At 42.5% G+C, this 14,415-nt stretch overlaps 1 protein-coding gene across 1 annotated transcript in view; it reads left to right on the top strand.

The window, feature by feature from the left end:
* The window catches only part of NFATC1 (nuclear factor of activated T cells 1), a 105,013-nt gene that overhangs the window by 45,838 nt on the left and 44,760 nt on the right, over positions 1 to 14,415 (top strand). Inside the window, 2 exon segments of the mRNA XM_079300629.1 lie at positions 12,974 to 13,029; positions 14,255 to 14,387. Coding sequence (XP_079156755.1) covers positions 12,974 to 13,029; positions 14,255 to 14,387 — 189 coding nt within the window.

The following is a 14,415-nucleotide window of genomic DNA, read 5'->3' as shown; positions in this document are numbered from 1 at the left end:
ATGCATCAGAAGTAAACAAGAGCAATGTGTTATTACCTTGGTGGCAGACTGCTCTGGCTGGATTTTTGAACAGTCACTGTATTTAATGTCAAATGAACAAGTATTAGCAGTCTTCACTTCTGTAAATCAGCATGGGGTGTTTCCCTTTCAGCTCTTGAACATCAGTGAAAGTAGGTCAAGAAAAGCAACACCAGCATAGTTTCTCTTTCTTTTAGAGAGCTGGTTATGAACCTCTGTGATTAGCTGGAGACATTCATTAGTTTTGCTGCTGCTACCACTTTTGTTTTTGAATTTGGAATGTTAATCACGTTCCTAGTAGGTAGCAGCCAAACACAGCTATTACAGAGTTATAGATCAAAGTAATAGATCATTGTGCTCATAAAGAGAAGGTATCTTTTGTACAAAATTTAAATATTGTGCTACGTCAACGTCTTCGGTCCTTACTCAGGCAGAGTCCCCAAGCTGGGTGGCAGTCTCCTGGAGCTTGTCTAATTCCTCTTAGTCTGCATACTTAATTGGATAACACAAGGAGTTTGAGAACACTTTTTGTTTGCCTTTTTTTCCCTTGCTTTTTATTTTGTTTGCTTTTTTCCCTTGCTTTCCCCAAGTCTGCTGAGTGCACTGTGGTCTGCTGGATGTTTTTCCAAGCATGAATCCCAAGCTTTCAGTCTTCAGGGCTAGCCCTCAGCTGTTTTAGTCTCTGGAGGAATGGCATTATCCTGGCCTCCTTTGGTGGGGGAGTCAGTCTGAACAGTGACTCATACAAGAGGGAATCCCTGAAGAATGATCAAATCAATCTTTCTGCTGGGCGGCAGTGGCTTCCTGCTTTCAGCTTAACCCCTTGCTAGCTGCTGTTCAGCCAAGAAGCATATGAAGCAGAGCAAAACAGTCTTTGCAGCCCTGTGACTCTGTATCTCACAGAGGGAAAATGAGGTATCCAGAGGGTGAAGGGATGGCACACTGAAAGGACCACGGGAGAACCACTGTGAGGACCTTCTCCAGAAGGAGAACACCTCATGGTGAGGTCAGGCAGAAGGCACCCCTTTTGATGAATAATGAGTGTTCAGAAGTGGGCTAAAAGTTACTCAAGATTCTACAGTACTGCAAAGAAGTTCTTATATGTTGATGTAAGGCCTGATTTCACCACATTTTGGGCAATATACTGTTGCTTACACATCAGAGCATATTTTCCCATTATGAGCCATGGTATAAAATGACTGTCGAAGAAACATAGTAGTAGTGAAAATGTGAATGTTAAATGTACTTTGAGAGGTTCTCTCTTTTAAATTCGGATTTCCTTAGTCTGGGGAGTCCCACAATGACTTTAACACTTAAAAACTACACTAATATTTTTTTTAATCTCCTTTCACTTTCTGTCTCTCTTTGTAGTCGCATGTTTCTCTTCCTGAGGTTCAAAAGCATCTTGTGTGTGTCATGATTCTTGAGAGCCATGTTGAGGATGGCCAACACCTGTCTGTTTGTCACCAGAAGAATTTGTAAAATACTGAAAAGTCTGCAAGGTTTTACTGGCAAGGGCCCTTGGTGTCTGTATGCTGGGGTTTGCTGTGGCAGCAGGTGTACATTTTAGTTAGAAAAGGAGGTGAAATGAAGTTGGTATTTGTTAGCTGTGGCAGGAAGTATTTGGCTGGGAGTGAAAATGCTTCCTGTTAACATGTGCATCTGCATGGATCTTGATCTGGAATTATAACAAAGGACTGATTTAGTTACTTAAAATTTTAAAACTTTTTTATTTCATTTGAAGATTATAAATCTACTAGGCAACAAAAGTTTTGAGGGAAGTTCAGAAAAAGCAGAGATGCTTGGAGAGTGTGTTTTAGGGATTGCACATTTATCAGCTGCCTTTTTTTGGTAGTATCTTCTGCAAATACTCTTTTCAAAGCTAATTTTTAAAGGTAATGTGAGTTACTGAACACAAAGCAGCACAAAAGCCTAACTAAACAAAATGACCAGACTGCTGGCTCTTTTATGGTCAGTAATCTATAAAACTGATCACTGCATTGAAAACATCCTGGTTTTCATCCCTTAGTTCACAAAATGTATCCTGTAACTCATGAGTGAAAGCTCAGTGATGAGACACAAGTCCAGTATCCCAAGGAACAATGCACAGGAAAATTATGGGTGTGTTATGGTAAATTATGGATTGTAGTTCCTGGCATGCTGTAGGATATTTTGGGATAGAAAGAGTATTTTGGGTGTTAGGAAATGTCTTGTGTTGAGGTCTGAAAGAGTTAATCTACCCTGAAAATCCCTTTTTGCTCAAAAATTGCTCCTTGCTCCAGTAGCTTTTAACACTGGAAGTAGCTCAAGTATTTCCAGATTTCATGGATTTGGCCAAATCTAGACATACCTAAAAGATCAAGTTAAATTGACAAAATCTTTATAATCAATTTGTTACCTATGGGTAGAAATGGTCATTTTGTGTCTTATTATGAATTATCATAGGTTGAGTTACCACTATTTAAGTCAGAGTTCCAAACCCATTTCTTTGCTTTTGTGCTTAGTGACAAGAGCTCAGGGCAAGGGTTTTAGAGAGGGAAAAGGCAAAAATGGAACACCCAACTTCACTATGGGATTAGTTTCTCAAATAACACTGACTTTGGTACTTTGGGCTGTTAATGGTGAGGGCCATTTTGTCCTGGTCAAAGGCTGTGTCTAATTTCCCTGTAACAAATGCCTCTCCCTGAAGATACATCACTCTCTTTGATGGGCATTTGTAGTGTTCACAGTATCTCTGAATAACTTCAAATATGCAGACTACTTCAGTGGTTTTGAACAACTAGTTAATTAATCAGACTTCAACAGTAATCCTGGCACCTACACACTTCACTAAACTAATTGCAAAACATCCTCAGCAATTGTGCCCAAAGCCTTTGACACTCAAAGTTCCTCGAGGATGGAGAAACAAACAGCATGTAAGCAACATTTCCTCCAGGGATTTTTCTTTTTGAATATTTTCAAACAATTAGGAAGCTTTTCAGATTTAGTTATCGCTTCAAATTCTTCATTCTGCTCGTTTTTATTTTGTTAAATATATTTTTCTGTCATAACTATTTGTCCTCCCACTGAACAGGTTTTGTTCATAGAACATGAAAGTGTTGATGTCTAATAGTTATAACTAGAGCAGATGAAAGATAACTGGGTGAAATCACCAATTTAGGTTGATAGGTAGATAGATAGATAGATAGATAGATAGATAGATAGATAGATAGATAGATAGATAGATAGATAGATAGATAGATAAAAGGAAATCATAGCTTTCTGTAAGTATTTCAGATGGGAAAACTTAACAGTTTGCCTCCTGTTGGATGTGTGGTCAAGCTTGATCAGCTGAATTTTCACACAAGGGAAATGTGTTACAGAAAAGAAGGAAGCTGGATGAATGTAAGTGTCCACTCTAGGATTTCACAGGCTTTTTGTTCCTCTCAAATTTCCCTGTCTCTGGCAAAGATTCAAATCAATCAGTTGCTGCCTTAAGGTACAATTGTCGATCTTATAAATTCAGTTCTGTTTCCCACGTGTTGTGTGAGTCGAATTTACTTTGTAATATGGCAGGTAACACAAGCACAGTCCTTTAGCTTCAGCAAAACTTACAAAAAGTTCTGGAAAGTGATATGTTGACCAAACATTTGAGTGCCATGTGAATGGAACGGATGTGTTGAGGAAGCATGTGGGCTTTTTGGTTTGACTCAGATGCACTGTGGAGCTTAGGGTTCATAGTCTGTTTTGACGTGATGTGATGGGATGGTGAGATGGGTGACCTGAGTCTTGGCAGAGCTCCATGTGGTAAAAGATCTCACATTCTCAGAGATCTTTCCATTGCTCTTTCCATTGCCAGTAGCAGTTTGGGGGGCAGCTGGCCAAAAAGGGGTCATGTTTCACACCAGTAATCATACTGTAGCTCACATAATAAATAAGCAAATGGCAAAACTCTCCTTCCCCCTCTAGTCAGATAGACAGATACTACTTAATTTTGTCTTTATCTGTCTGTTTATCTGAGTTTAGGACACACATTCCAGTTGGCAGTGAGCAAGCGCATGCTGACTCATGCGCAGTGAGATTAAAAATTTGGGAAACGAGATAAACTGGAAACTTCAAAGGCATACACGTTGGGAGCATGGAGTTCATGTGAAGGTCACTTGAACCTAGATCCTAGAGATGTATTGATAGCTGAAGGGGTTTCTGGCCGCTGCCCAGAAATAGATATCCTTGGGTGAATTGTGTCATCAGATGCTGGAGTCATTTGATGGTGGAACCCTTTCACGCACACAGAGGAGTAGTGATGCAGCTTGTAGGAAATGTCAGCACGTTTCAGTTTTTCCTGGCTGTTTAGTCCAGGGAATGGTGAAGACAGAGTGGGACAGCAGCCATACGCATGAGATGGTGTCAGCAGCAGCAAGTCTCATCCAGGGTGTTGCTCTCACAGTGAAGAATGAGATCAATCAATCACTGATAGTTACTGTGGACAAAAAGAAATGAGGAATAACCACATGGTCTCAAAAGTCACTTGTCTGAGTAATCCTGAAAACTTTTTAATTATTATAGAGAATGATGCTCAATGCTTCAAGTTTGTTCTTTCATGTCTTCCAGACTAAGTGGCTTCAAGCAGCTGTATCTGTGCAATCAAAGCTTTGTCTCTGAACTTTTACAACTAGCACAAGATTTCGAATAGTTTGTACTGTTACTGTTCCAGTAGGACTGTGTGTCCAAACACACAGGAATTCAGAGCCCTTACAAGAAATTTGAGAGTCTAATGAAGTGATCAGTGCCTAAAGGCAGTGCAGGAAAGAAGTGACCTTGGCTGGCTGCCAGGTGCCCACCAAGCAGCTCTCTGACTCCCCGTCCTCAACAGGACGGGGGAAAAAATAAGATGAAAAAACTCATGGGTCAAGATGAAGACTGTGAGATTGCATATGGGTTACTGTCACAGGCAAAACAGGCTTCACCTGGGGGAAATAATTTATTGTCAATTAAAAACAAAGTAGAATAGTGAAAAACAAAGGTAAAGCTGAAATCCACCTTTACCCTTGCCTCCCTTCCCAAGCTCAACTTCACTGCTTCATTCCCGACTTGTATTTCCTCTCCCTGAGTGGCACAGAGAGTCAGGGAATGGAGGCTTTGGTCAGTACCTAACAGCTCCTCTTTACCCCCTGTACTGTTCCCTTGCTCCAGTGTGTGGGGTCCTCCCATGGCAGACAGTCCTTCATGGACTGCTTCAGCATGAGTCTTCTCCAGGAGATTCAGTCCTTCAGGAACAGCCTGCTTCAGCGTGGGTCCCCCACAGCCATCATTCCTGCCTCACAGCTGCTGCAGTTTTTTCCCCTTCTTAAATATTTTGTCAGAGAGGTTCCACCAGCTTTGCTGATAAGCTCAGGTTTGGCCGGCTCAAGGTCCATCTTGGAGCCATCAGAAAGTGGTTCTATAAGACATGGGGTCAACTTCTGGAATCTTCTTCATCCCTGAGCTCAGCCACTAGTGAGACCTTGCTACCTAAACCAATATAAGGGGATGCCTTCAAAGTATTTTGTTTATGGAGGGAATGCCTACCTCTTTTAGAAAATGACAACTTCTTGTCTCCTGTTGCTTTTTTGACATCATTAAGAATTGGTTCATGTCTCAGATGGGTCTCACAGGAAATGTGGGGAGAGCTGAGGGAAGAGGAGCATGTTTATTTTAGGTCTGTTAAGGACCTGAAGTCTCTTCAATGTGGAAGAAAATACAATGACATTTAAGAGAGGAATAGAGATCTAAATGGTTTCCAAAGTGTGCCTTGTTGCTGATGTCAAGGCAGAAAATCAATGAATAACACAAGGGACCTCTAAGATTGAGCCTGAGCTTCTTCGACAAGAGAAACAAGAAAAGGGACATGAGGGGGACAATGAGATGGGAAAAAATAAAAATGCTGTTCAAAAGTATCTGCCAAAAAATCACAAGGAGTTGCCCTAATGGGAAGTTTCTGTAAGTTGAGAAGTTGCAGTCATATAGTTGAAGAGTTTGTGTCTCAAAAAATAATGCAGAAGGAAGATTTAAAAGCATTTGGATCTAATTTACATCTTAAGATGAGAAATAACTAAAAGTAGCTATAGTACAGGTGGTGGTGTTGGCATCCAGCACAGAAGTAGGGGAAAAGAATTGTTCATGGAAGAAAAATTTGGAACTTGATTTAAACTGGCTGTGAGGTTCGTTACTCCAATAGTCTGCAAAAATATGAGACAGATTAGACTGAAGAAGATGGACCAGGAATATTTTACTCAGTTTCAGCTGCAGAGTCACAGGTTCAGCCTACTAGAGTTTCCCAAAGGAAAGTAAAATTGTGAAGACAAGGAGATGACGTGAACGTAATCAAAACCAGAGTGAAGTGCTGTCATGACTGCTGGTGGGTGGCTGTGCTGGGTGTGCTTTGTTTGACCTGCTTGCTCTAGAGAGATTTTTCAGGGATGTCAAGCTGCAGTTTTACTTGGAAGTTGTGTGTCTTAGACCTGGAATTACTTAAACTTATTAAATAAAACCCTCAGACCAACGATAATTTGAATAGGGGGAGGTGCCAGAGAGCACAAATTGCACAACCAGCTTCCATTCTGCTGAAAATAGTATCTGGCAGGTCTTTCCAATGGTTTTGGCTCAAAACGAACCTCGATCTGTCAGTTGTCAGCACTGTGCCTCCTTTTAATTACCTGGACTAAAATTACAGTTCATTTGCAAACACTGGAGCTCAGAATAATTACGTCTGTTAGACATAACTGTGGTAAAAGGCAGCTAAAAAGGCTTCACCATTCAGGCAAAGTGAGTCCCTCTTTTGGCTTGCCCAGCTGAGCAGCCAGAGAGGAAGTGCGTGCCTGGCACTGATTCCAAAGTACTATAAGATCCATTTTGTGCTGGATTTTTACACCTGCTCACTGCATGACGTTCTTATTGTTAATTTAAGGTAAAGAAGAGAGAAAAAGTAACTCAAGAGTATCATACTGATGGCAAACAGGCCTAAGTCTACATGGCACTCAGCTCAATACTGCAGAAATGTATAGCTGAAAGAGTGGACAAAATACATATGCTGCAAAAATGCTTATGAGAAGGCACCAACAAAAACAGCACCTTTGATGTGGAAATAAAAATAGGTCAGTTATGCCTGAACCTTGCCATGCATGGACAGAGTCATGCCAGAAGGCATGCCAGGGATGGGGAGCAAATCTGTGGGGAAGTCTCTGTAGCAGCACAGAGGGCAGAAGCACATCTGGGGTACTTCCTGGCATGGAAGAGGGAAATAAAATAAGTGAAAGTCAGACCAGCTGTGTCATCTCACAGCAAAAATAGTGTGAAAGCAAAGAGTAGAGATGAGGGTGGCTGGAGAGGCAATCAGGGACAATGTGCTGGGCAGTAGGCAGGCCATGGCACCAGCAGGAACTGCACCAGAGGCAGAGCTGCTCTCTGGGACTAGGAGGCATCTTACTGCTCATAGCTTCCTAAGAGATCTCAGGAAAGCAAAGTGCTACTGAGGAGATCAAAAGAAAAGTCCTGGCCACTTACAATTCAGATTCTGCTGGCACACACTGTATTTCTGAATGTTTCATTGATCTCTTTCCCCATCTTCCTGTACATCCCATGTCAGACTGCTTGGCTGGTGCTGATCCCTCCTTAGTGCCTGACTAATCTTAAATGTCTTTATGATGTAACCAGCGTATCAGGACAGGCATAGAATCCCACCCACTTGGTGGGATCCCCTTCCCTTACTGGTGTCTACCTGGGGAAACACTGCAGCAAATAGGACCAGCTGAGAAGAACAGTGCCCTGACTGCTTGTGGCATCCCCAAATCCAGAAGTGTGCTGTCCCTGCAAAATCTGGCACTAGTACACCCGTGCCAACCCATAAGTGCCAGCTGGTGAGACAGTGCTAGTGGACTGTGCCCAGGACTGCTGTGAGGAGTGCTGTCCTCCAAGCAACAGAGCTTCCTCCTCAGCTCTTTCATTGCCAGTCCAACTTGCCCTTCCCCTGGAACCTGATGGCATCTCTGCAGAGAACTGGGTAACTCTTAAGTCCAAATGATGAGACTTTGCCATAGTCTTCATCCCCTTCTTTGCGCGAAACCCATCCATTCCTTCTGGACATCTTCACAGATCAGTCAGTCATCTCAGTGTCCTGAGGGCACTCACCAGGGAGGAAGGGTAGCAGAGCAATTTGAAAGCTTTCAAATTCTTCATCCTCTGGGATTTGAATACACATTGTTAGGGCCAAATAGGAGGGTAGACAGCCTTTGCAGAGCACCTCAAAGTGACGCTGCATTGCATCTGTGCCCTGCCTGTTGTGGACATGTTAAAGTAATCTGGGCTGTAACACAGGAATTATTGTTCAGGGTAAACTCACAACACATTAATCAAGTAGTGGGTTCCTTTGGGAGGGCTTGTTTCACCCTTTTACCTGAATATATGAATGTAAATACAGATTTACAGTGCAGCCAGTGCAGTCAAACTGTGTTGAAGTGCAGACTGGAAGAATATAAAATGTACCCTGTGTATAGGCAGTGAAATCCTAGATAATGTCTATTCTACTCATATCTCAAGTGAACACAGATCTGCTAAAGAATACAGACTGTTTTAACCTCCTGTACTAGAGTGGAATCACTTAAATACATCTGAACGTTCCCATTATGCCTGTTTCATAGAGGCAAGACTTAAGTAGTTCCCAGATGTTATACCCTCCTGAGCTTCCAAGCTCAGGTTTTTTTTTCTGCATTCGTATATTCTTCCTTCTTTCTGCTATCCATCATTTTGGAAAGTTAGGCTGGTGGTTTGATTGTTTTCAGCTTGCAAACCCCTGATACTATGCTTGCAGTTCCCTGAGATGCAAAGGTAAATCCAGCCCTAGAAACCCCAGGGGATCTCTCTGGATGGGCAATGATGAGGGAAGATGCCACAAAAATGTCTTTGAAAAGTCTTTACAGCTTTTTGTGTTCCCCTTCCATGAGGAAAATTTCTATATCATGGTCTGCAAGGCTCTATGGGTGAATAACTGAAGTTGCTAGATTTACACAACTACTTTTTAGCCCTGCTTCTGTGTTAAAACAGACCTTTACAGTGCCTTTTTTATGTGGAAATCTTGTAGCTGGGTGTGGTGGGGAAGCCGCTTGGTGACTCATACTGCAGGGAATTCCCTGATGAATTAGAGTATTTTTACTTCTGGACTTGTGCGCAGTTTCCTTCAACACTGGAGCGAGCGGCCGATAAGAGCAGGCAACAAAGGCTCATTCACCGTTCAGCTACCCCGTGCTAAAACTGGGAGTTTATGCTTTGCAGAGAAAAATCCACCCCCCATAACACAGCACTCACGGCATTTTTGTCATTAGCAATCCCAGGTGCTGCGAAAAAACAAGGCAGAAGCGGATGGCGGTGAAGCACACACGGAGCAGGCGTGGCTATAAATAACAGGGATGGGTCTGTAAATGTCAGCCTTCCTGACAAACCTGGTGTCTTCAGCTGGCAGCAGTGCTGATGGCCACCTGTCAGTGCAGCCTCCAGCCTGTGCCTATGCCTCCAGCTTCTCCTTCTCCCAGCACTGCCGCTGCCTCTTTGGTTGAGGAGGGATTTGAGGGTCATTCATCCAGCCCATGTGCGTGGTTCCCCCTTGAAGCCTTGGCTCAGTCGGGTTAATGGCTGTTGCTGCTGGCGGTGAGGGAGCAGGGCACTCCACCAGGGACTCTGCAGGGTTTCTGTCCTGCCCTTCTGTGCATGGATGTTCTGGGTTTATTTCCATTTGGTAAAAAAACCCTCACAAAACTTAAGACACCAATATAATACCTTGACCCAACTTTTTAGCTATATAAAGAACTGTCTTTTTCTTCAAAATATTGCACTATAAATCTTAAAAATGCCAAAACAAAGCCAGGCATTTGGTTTGGAGAAGACACTTCTTATTACTTCGTAAAAGTAAATAGTGAAATGAAAGGGAATGAAATAAGACTTTTGGAAAAGCCGTTTTCTCCCTTTTCCTTCGTGCCTCCTCCTCTCCTTCCTCTCCTGACTCCATCTCCCCCCCTCCCCGTATAACAACTGCCCATTTGGGTACGGTAATTCCAGAGAGCAAACTTTAACGGGAATGCCTGAAATGTGTCTGCTTCAGCTTTGTGTTATGTCTGTAATTTGAATTATTTGCATTTTGGAAAGGTATAAATTGCTCTGGTGTACTTGGGTTGGCTGGCGGCCAGGAGGGAGTTGCCTCGGGCCCAGACCAGGCGCGCTGCTGCAGATGTGGCAGGCGTACAATGGAAACTTTTGTGGGCGAGCAGCCCTCGCTGCTCCAGCACACACTGACAGGAGGCGGCATCCCGCCTGCTCTCCAGCCTCCCCGGCACATGGCCACTGGGGCAAAACCATTTTCTTCACCATGGGCTGACTGTCTTGAGGCTTAGGGCTCCCACAAACCATTCCAAAGTCATTATTCCTTTTTATTTTTATTTCAATTTTTTTTTTTTTTTCAGCTGAACTGTTTAAACCTGCAAAACATGTTTACTGTAAAAGGTTGACGTAGTGGTCTAAGGTTTCCCTCCTGGAGCTGGTCCCAGTCCGTGGGCGTTGAGATTTCCCTCTTGGTTCACCAGACGTAATATGAGGAATTGTCTTTCTTTTTTTTTTTTTTTCTTTTTCTTTTTTTCTCTTTTTTTTTTTTTTTTGGTCTCTTGCTTCATAACAACTTTTGCTCCCTGTGTTTTTTTTCTTAAATGAAATGTCACTAGCTGTTAATGAGTTGTCTATTCCCTACTTCTTCCCTCTCTTCCCTTTCCTCACAGTTGCTGATGGTCTGGACAGTCCCAAATGAATTTCTTAGAGCAAAACCTATATTGTTCTTACTAGCTTCCAAAGACAAGCCACTGCTCTGGATTTTTATCTTCCTCATAGTTTAGATTACAGCATCTAAAATATTTCTGAATATTCCTTTTGTCATCATAAAAATTTCAAAAATGCATAAAGGCAGTACTGTGTGAAGTAATTGAAAGATTAGCTGGAGATGGAGTCATTTTGAATTTTCCTGAAGTATTGGCAGGAAATAAAATCCAGAAACCTGAATCAGAACATTCGTCTTGCAAAGCACAAATTAAACATAGCAAAAAACCTGAACTTCTGGTAATCCATTTACAAAGGCAAATTGAACACGTTAACTACTAGACTGGACGTCTGTAGGTTTTAAAAAAAACCAGTCCAGCAAACTCCTTCCAAAGCAGAAGTCCCTACACTTCGCAGAATGTGTGATAAGTGTCGGCATTGTGTTGCTTTTATAACTGATTGAATTAATTAGGGGCAGGGAGGGAGTGCTACAGAGGCTGGAGATAAAGGAGGTTGCTCCCAGATGGGGGATGTATCCTGGCTTGCCAAATTTTGGTCAGGGTTTTCTACTGACAGCCCAGGGGAAGCATCTGTTGGATAAATTGTGGAGTGATCGCCAGTCCTCCCAAGAAGCCTACTTCAATTCTGGCACTCTCCAAAGGCATCGTTAAGGAGTCCCAAGCACAGTCTGGCTGCTCCTTCTCTCCCTGCAGCTGAACGTGGCAGTACCAATTAAAGGGATTCCTCTTCCAGCGTCACAAGTTAAAATGTAGCAAGAAACTGAGGGTAGATCTGCTAATTGTTTTCCTATGGAAAGACATGCCAAATCCACTGTGGTGCTTGTGCTGCATCCTTCGTGTTGTGCTTTTTTCCATACATTAAAAAGAAAGGGGTTTTGGACATTAAAACAATTGCCAGGGATAGTCCCTCAGCAGCATTCCTTTCACGGTAGGACAGCTGTACACAAAAATATTATTTACAGACATTTGTAATAAATCAGGCAGCTCTAAATGCGTCACCTCCATCTTGGCCATGAAAGCGAAGAGAAAAGAAAAAGTGCATTCACTCTTTCACCTTTCAGAAGTTTTTGTAAGGCAGGCCCATGTCCATGTGATGAAGTTCAAAATAACTAATATTTGCATTTGCATGTCCCAGTGCTGCAATAAATGTCCAAAAGAGATGACATAAAGTCTCAGTTTCCTCTTCATTTCGGTAACATCTGACAGTGGTGGGACTCGTGAAGCTGCAAGTGTCTCTACTGCCCAGCTTATCCAAAAGTCTGCTTATGGCCTTTCATTTGTGGTTTTCTAGGCCTGCAGAATGGAAACCTTACATTCTGTATTATTTTTCTTGTTTCTTTCCTATTGAGGTCTGAAGATGCAAGGAAATAAAAATCCACCTTGTTTTCCAGTTATTGCTGTATCAGTAATATGCAGAAAAAAATGACCAGACAAAGCCAATTTCTTCCAAAAGACGTGTTCCCAGAAAAAGTTGTAGTTGTGGCTTAAATCTATGTTTGCTTGAAAACAGAAATTCAGTAAATTTGGAAGACCCAACACACCACTAAAAGCAGGTCCAGAAGTGGGACCACTGTAGCTGTACAAAACCAACTTCTAAATGGAGTCTAAATCTGTGTTTCCCAGCCTATGGCCTTGCCTTTTGACCCAAGTAGCAGACTTGGGTCCAAGCCAGACTAGGAGTACATTAAAATCAAATCCTGCATGGCTGAGCAGCTTCCTTAATACTACCTTTCTTTTTGCATTGTTTAATATTAATATTGAACATGACTTACAGCCTTGGTAGTGTTCAAAAGGCATCATAGGTAGGAGTATTGTTGTCTGAAAGTCCAGTGAATTGAGATGAAGAGCAGTTGCATATTTTGTCCAGCCTAGTGGCAGAGCAAAGTCCCAGTGGCTCTTCCCATCAAGGTATCATGAGCTCTGTGTTGAAAAGCTGAAGGGGCTTCTGTCACAGGTTACCCAGATGATCTCTTAGTTGGCCAACACTTTGGGCAATGCATTGTGAGAGGTCCTTTTCACACAGGCAGTGCCCCTTCAAAGAGATTGTTTTTGCAAAAGTTTTTCCTTTCTTGGCTTGGGAAAGGAAAAAAAGGAGGAACTAGATATCTTTTTCTTTTGTCTTTTAGATGGTCACCATGTGTGGGAAATGGAAGCCAAAACCGACAAAGAAATGTGCAAGCCAGTAAGTCTGTCTTAAATATTTTAACATCAAGATGAAAAATATATATTGCCTTCTCCAGCACTGTTACTAAAGAGGGATTTCCAAGGCTTTGGCACTGAAATAGAACAAGTACTTAGGCCTCCCCTCCTGGAAATCTTTCTTTAACGTGAGCATGGGGTAAAAATCCTTTGCTGGAAGCTATCCCAAAAGTAGGAGAGACTATTTGGAAAATATTTTTTCATTGTCCAGTATGGGCCAGTTCCATCTGCTCATCTTTTGTCTTGCTGGGTCAGTTCTTTCCGCTGCTCCCAGAGCAATTTCTGATCATTTTCCTTGGCTTCCCTCTATCTTGAGCAGAAGAAACATGAGTCCCCTCACAGGAGATCAGCTCCACTTTGGAGAAGTGTGGCTCCCTCAGCCATGACTCTGAGTGGGAAGTACGTCCACTATTCCACGTCTGCAGGAATATGCAGTACTTGCAAACCTGCAGGCAAACAATTTAAAGATCTTGGCTGAATTCAGGCCAAATGCTATGAAGAGCATTCCCTGTTGCTCTTTCAAAAAGTGCCAAGGGAGGTTTTGATGGTCATAGCAGATTCACTGTGCATATTTGTAAGCTGATGCCCTAGAAGCTAAGTCATTCCTTAGCCCCTTGCTGGAGCATTTGGTTTCTGACAGTGGGAGATCATCTACACATTCTCCAACCCTTTTTCATGTTGCACTAGAAGTGCTTGCAACAGTGAATCTCCCATCCACAGAAGCTAGCGTGCTTAAAACTTCCTGAGTTGTTGTATGAAAATATATTTCACTGTGGAAAATGGAAATATTTGAGTAAAGCTCTCCTAATGCCTTTCAAAGGAAATATTGTTAGGTTCAGATATATCGGGGATGACCTGCCAACCGAGCCGTTGTGCTTTCTCCTGCTGAGTTAGAGACCACAATTTGATTGTGTCCCAGATCCTTGGCAGAGGCAGGCTGGAGTCTTGTCCTTATGCAGTATCATATTTGCTGTCCAAAAGGAAGAAATGAAGGCTAGTGATTTTGTCAAGATCTGAGCCATGCTAAAATAATTTCCCTCCTTCTAGAAGGAGCACTGGGGTTGGTGGGAAGCCATCCTTGCCCACAGAGCCCACCAGCTTCCCTTCAGGGAGTGTTTCTCTTCCTTCTGGGGGTTAACTTCTCAATACTGTTGTACAGCCAGGCTGCCTTATTTGTGCCTTGACTTTCTGATTTGTTGCTTTTGCAGAATTCACTGGTGGTTGAGATACCACCTTTCCGCAATCAGAGAATTACCAGCCCTGTTCAGGTCAACTTCTATGTCTGCAACGGGAAAAGAAAGAGAAGCCAGTACCAGCTTTTCACCTACCTTCCTGCTAATGGTAATGAAACAAATTCTTTATCTCTGCT

This window comes from Erithacus rubecula (genome assembly GCF_903797595.1).
Source record: "Erithacus rubecula genome assembly, chromosome: 3".
Taxonomy (NCBI): Eukaryota; Metazoa; Chordata; class Aves; order Passeriformes; family Muscicapidae; genus Erithacus; species Erithacus rubecula.
Note: the sequence above shows the minus strand (reverse complement) of the source record. Positions and strands in the feature narration are given on the sequence as shown.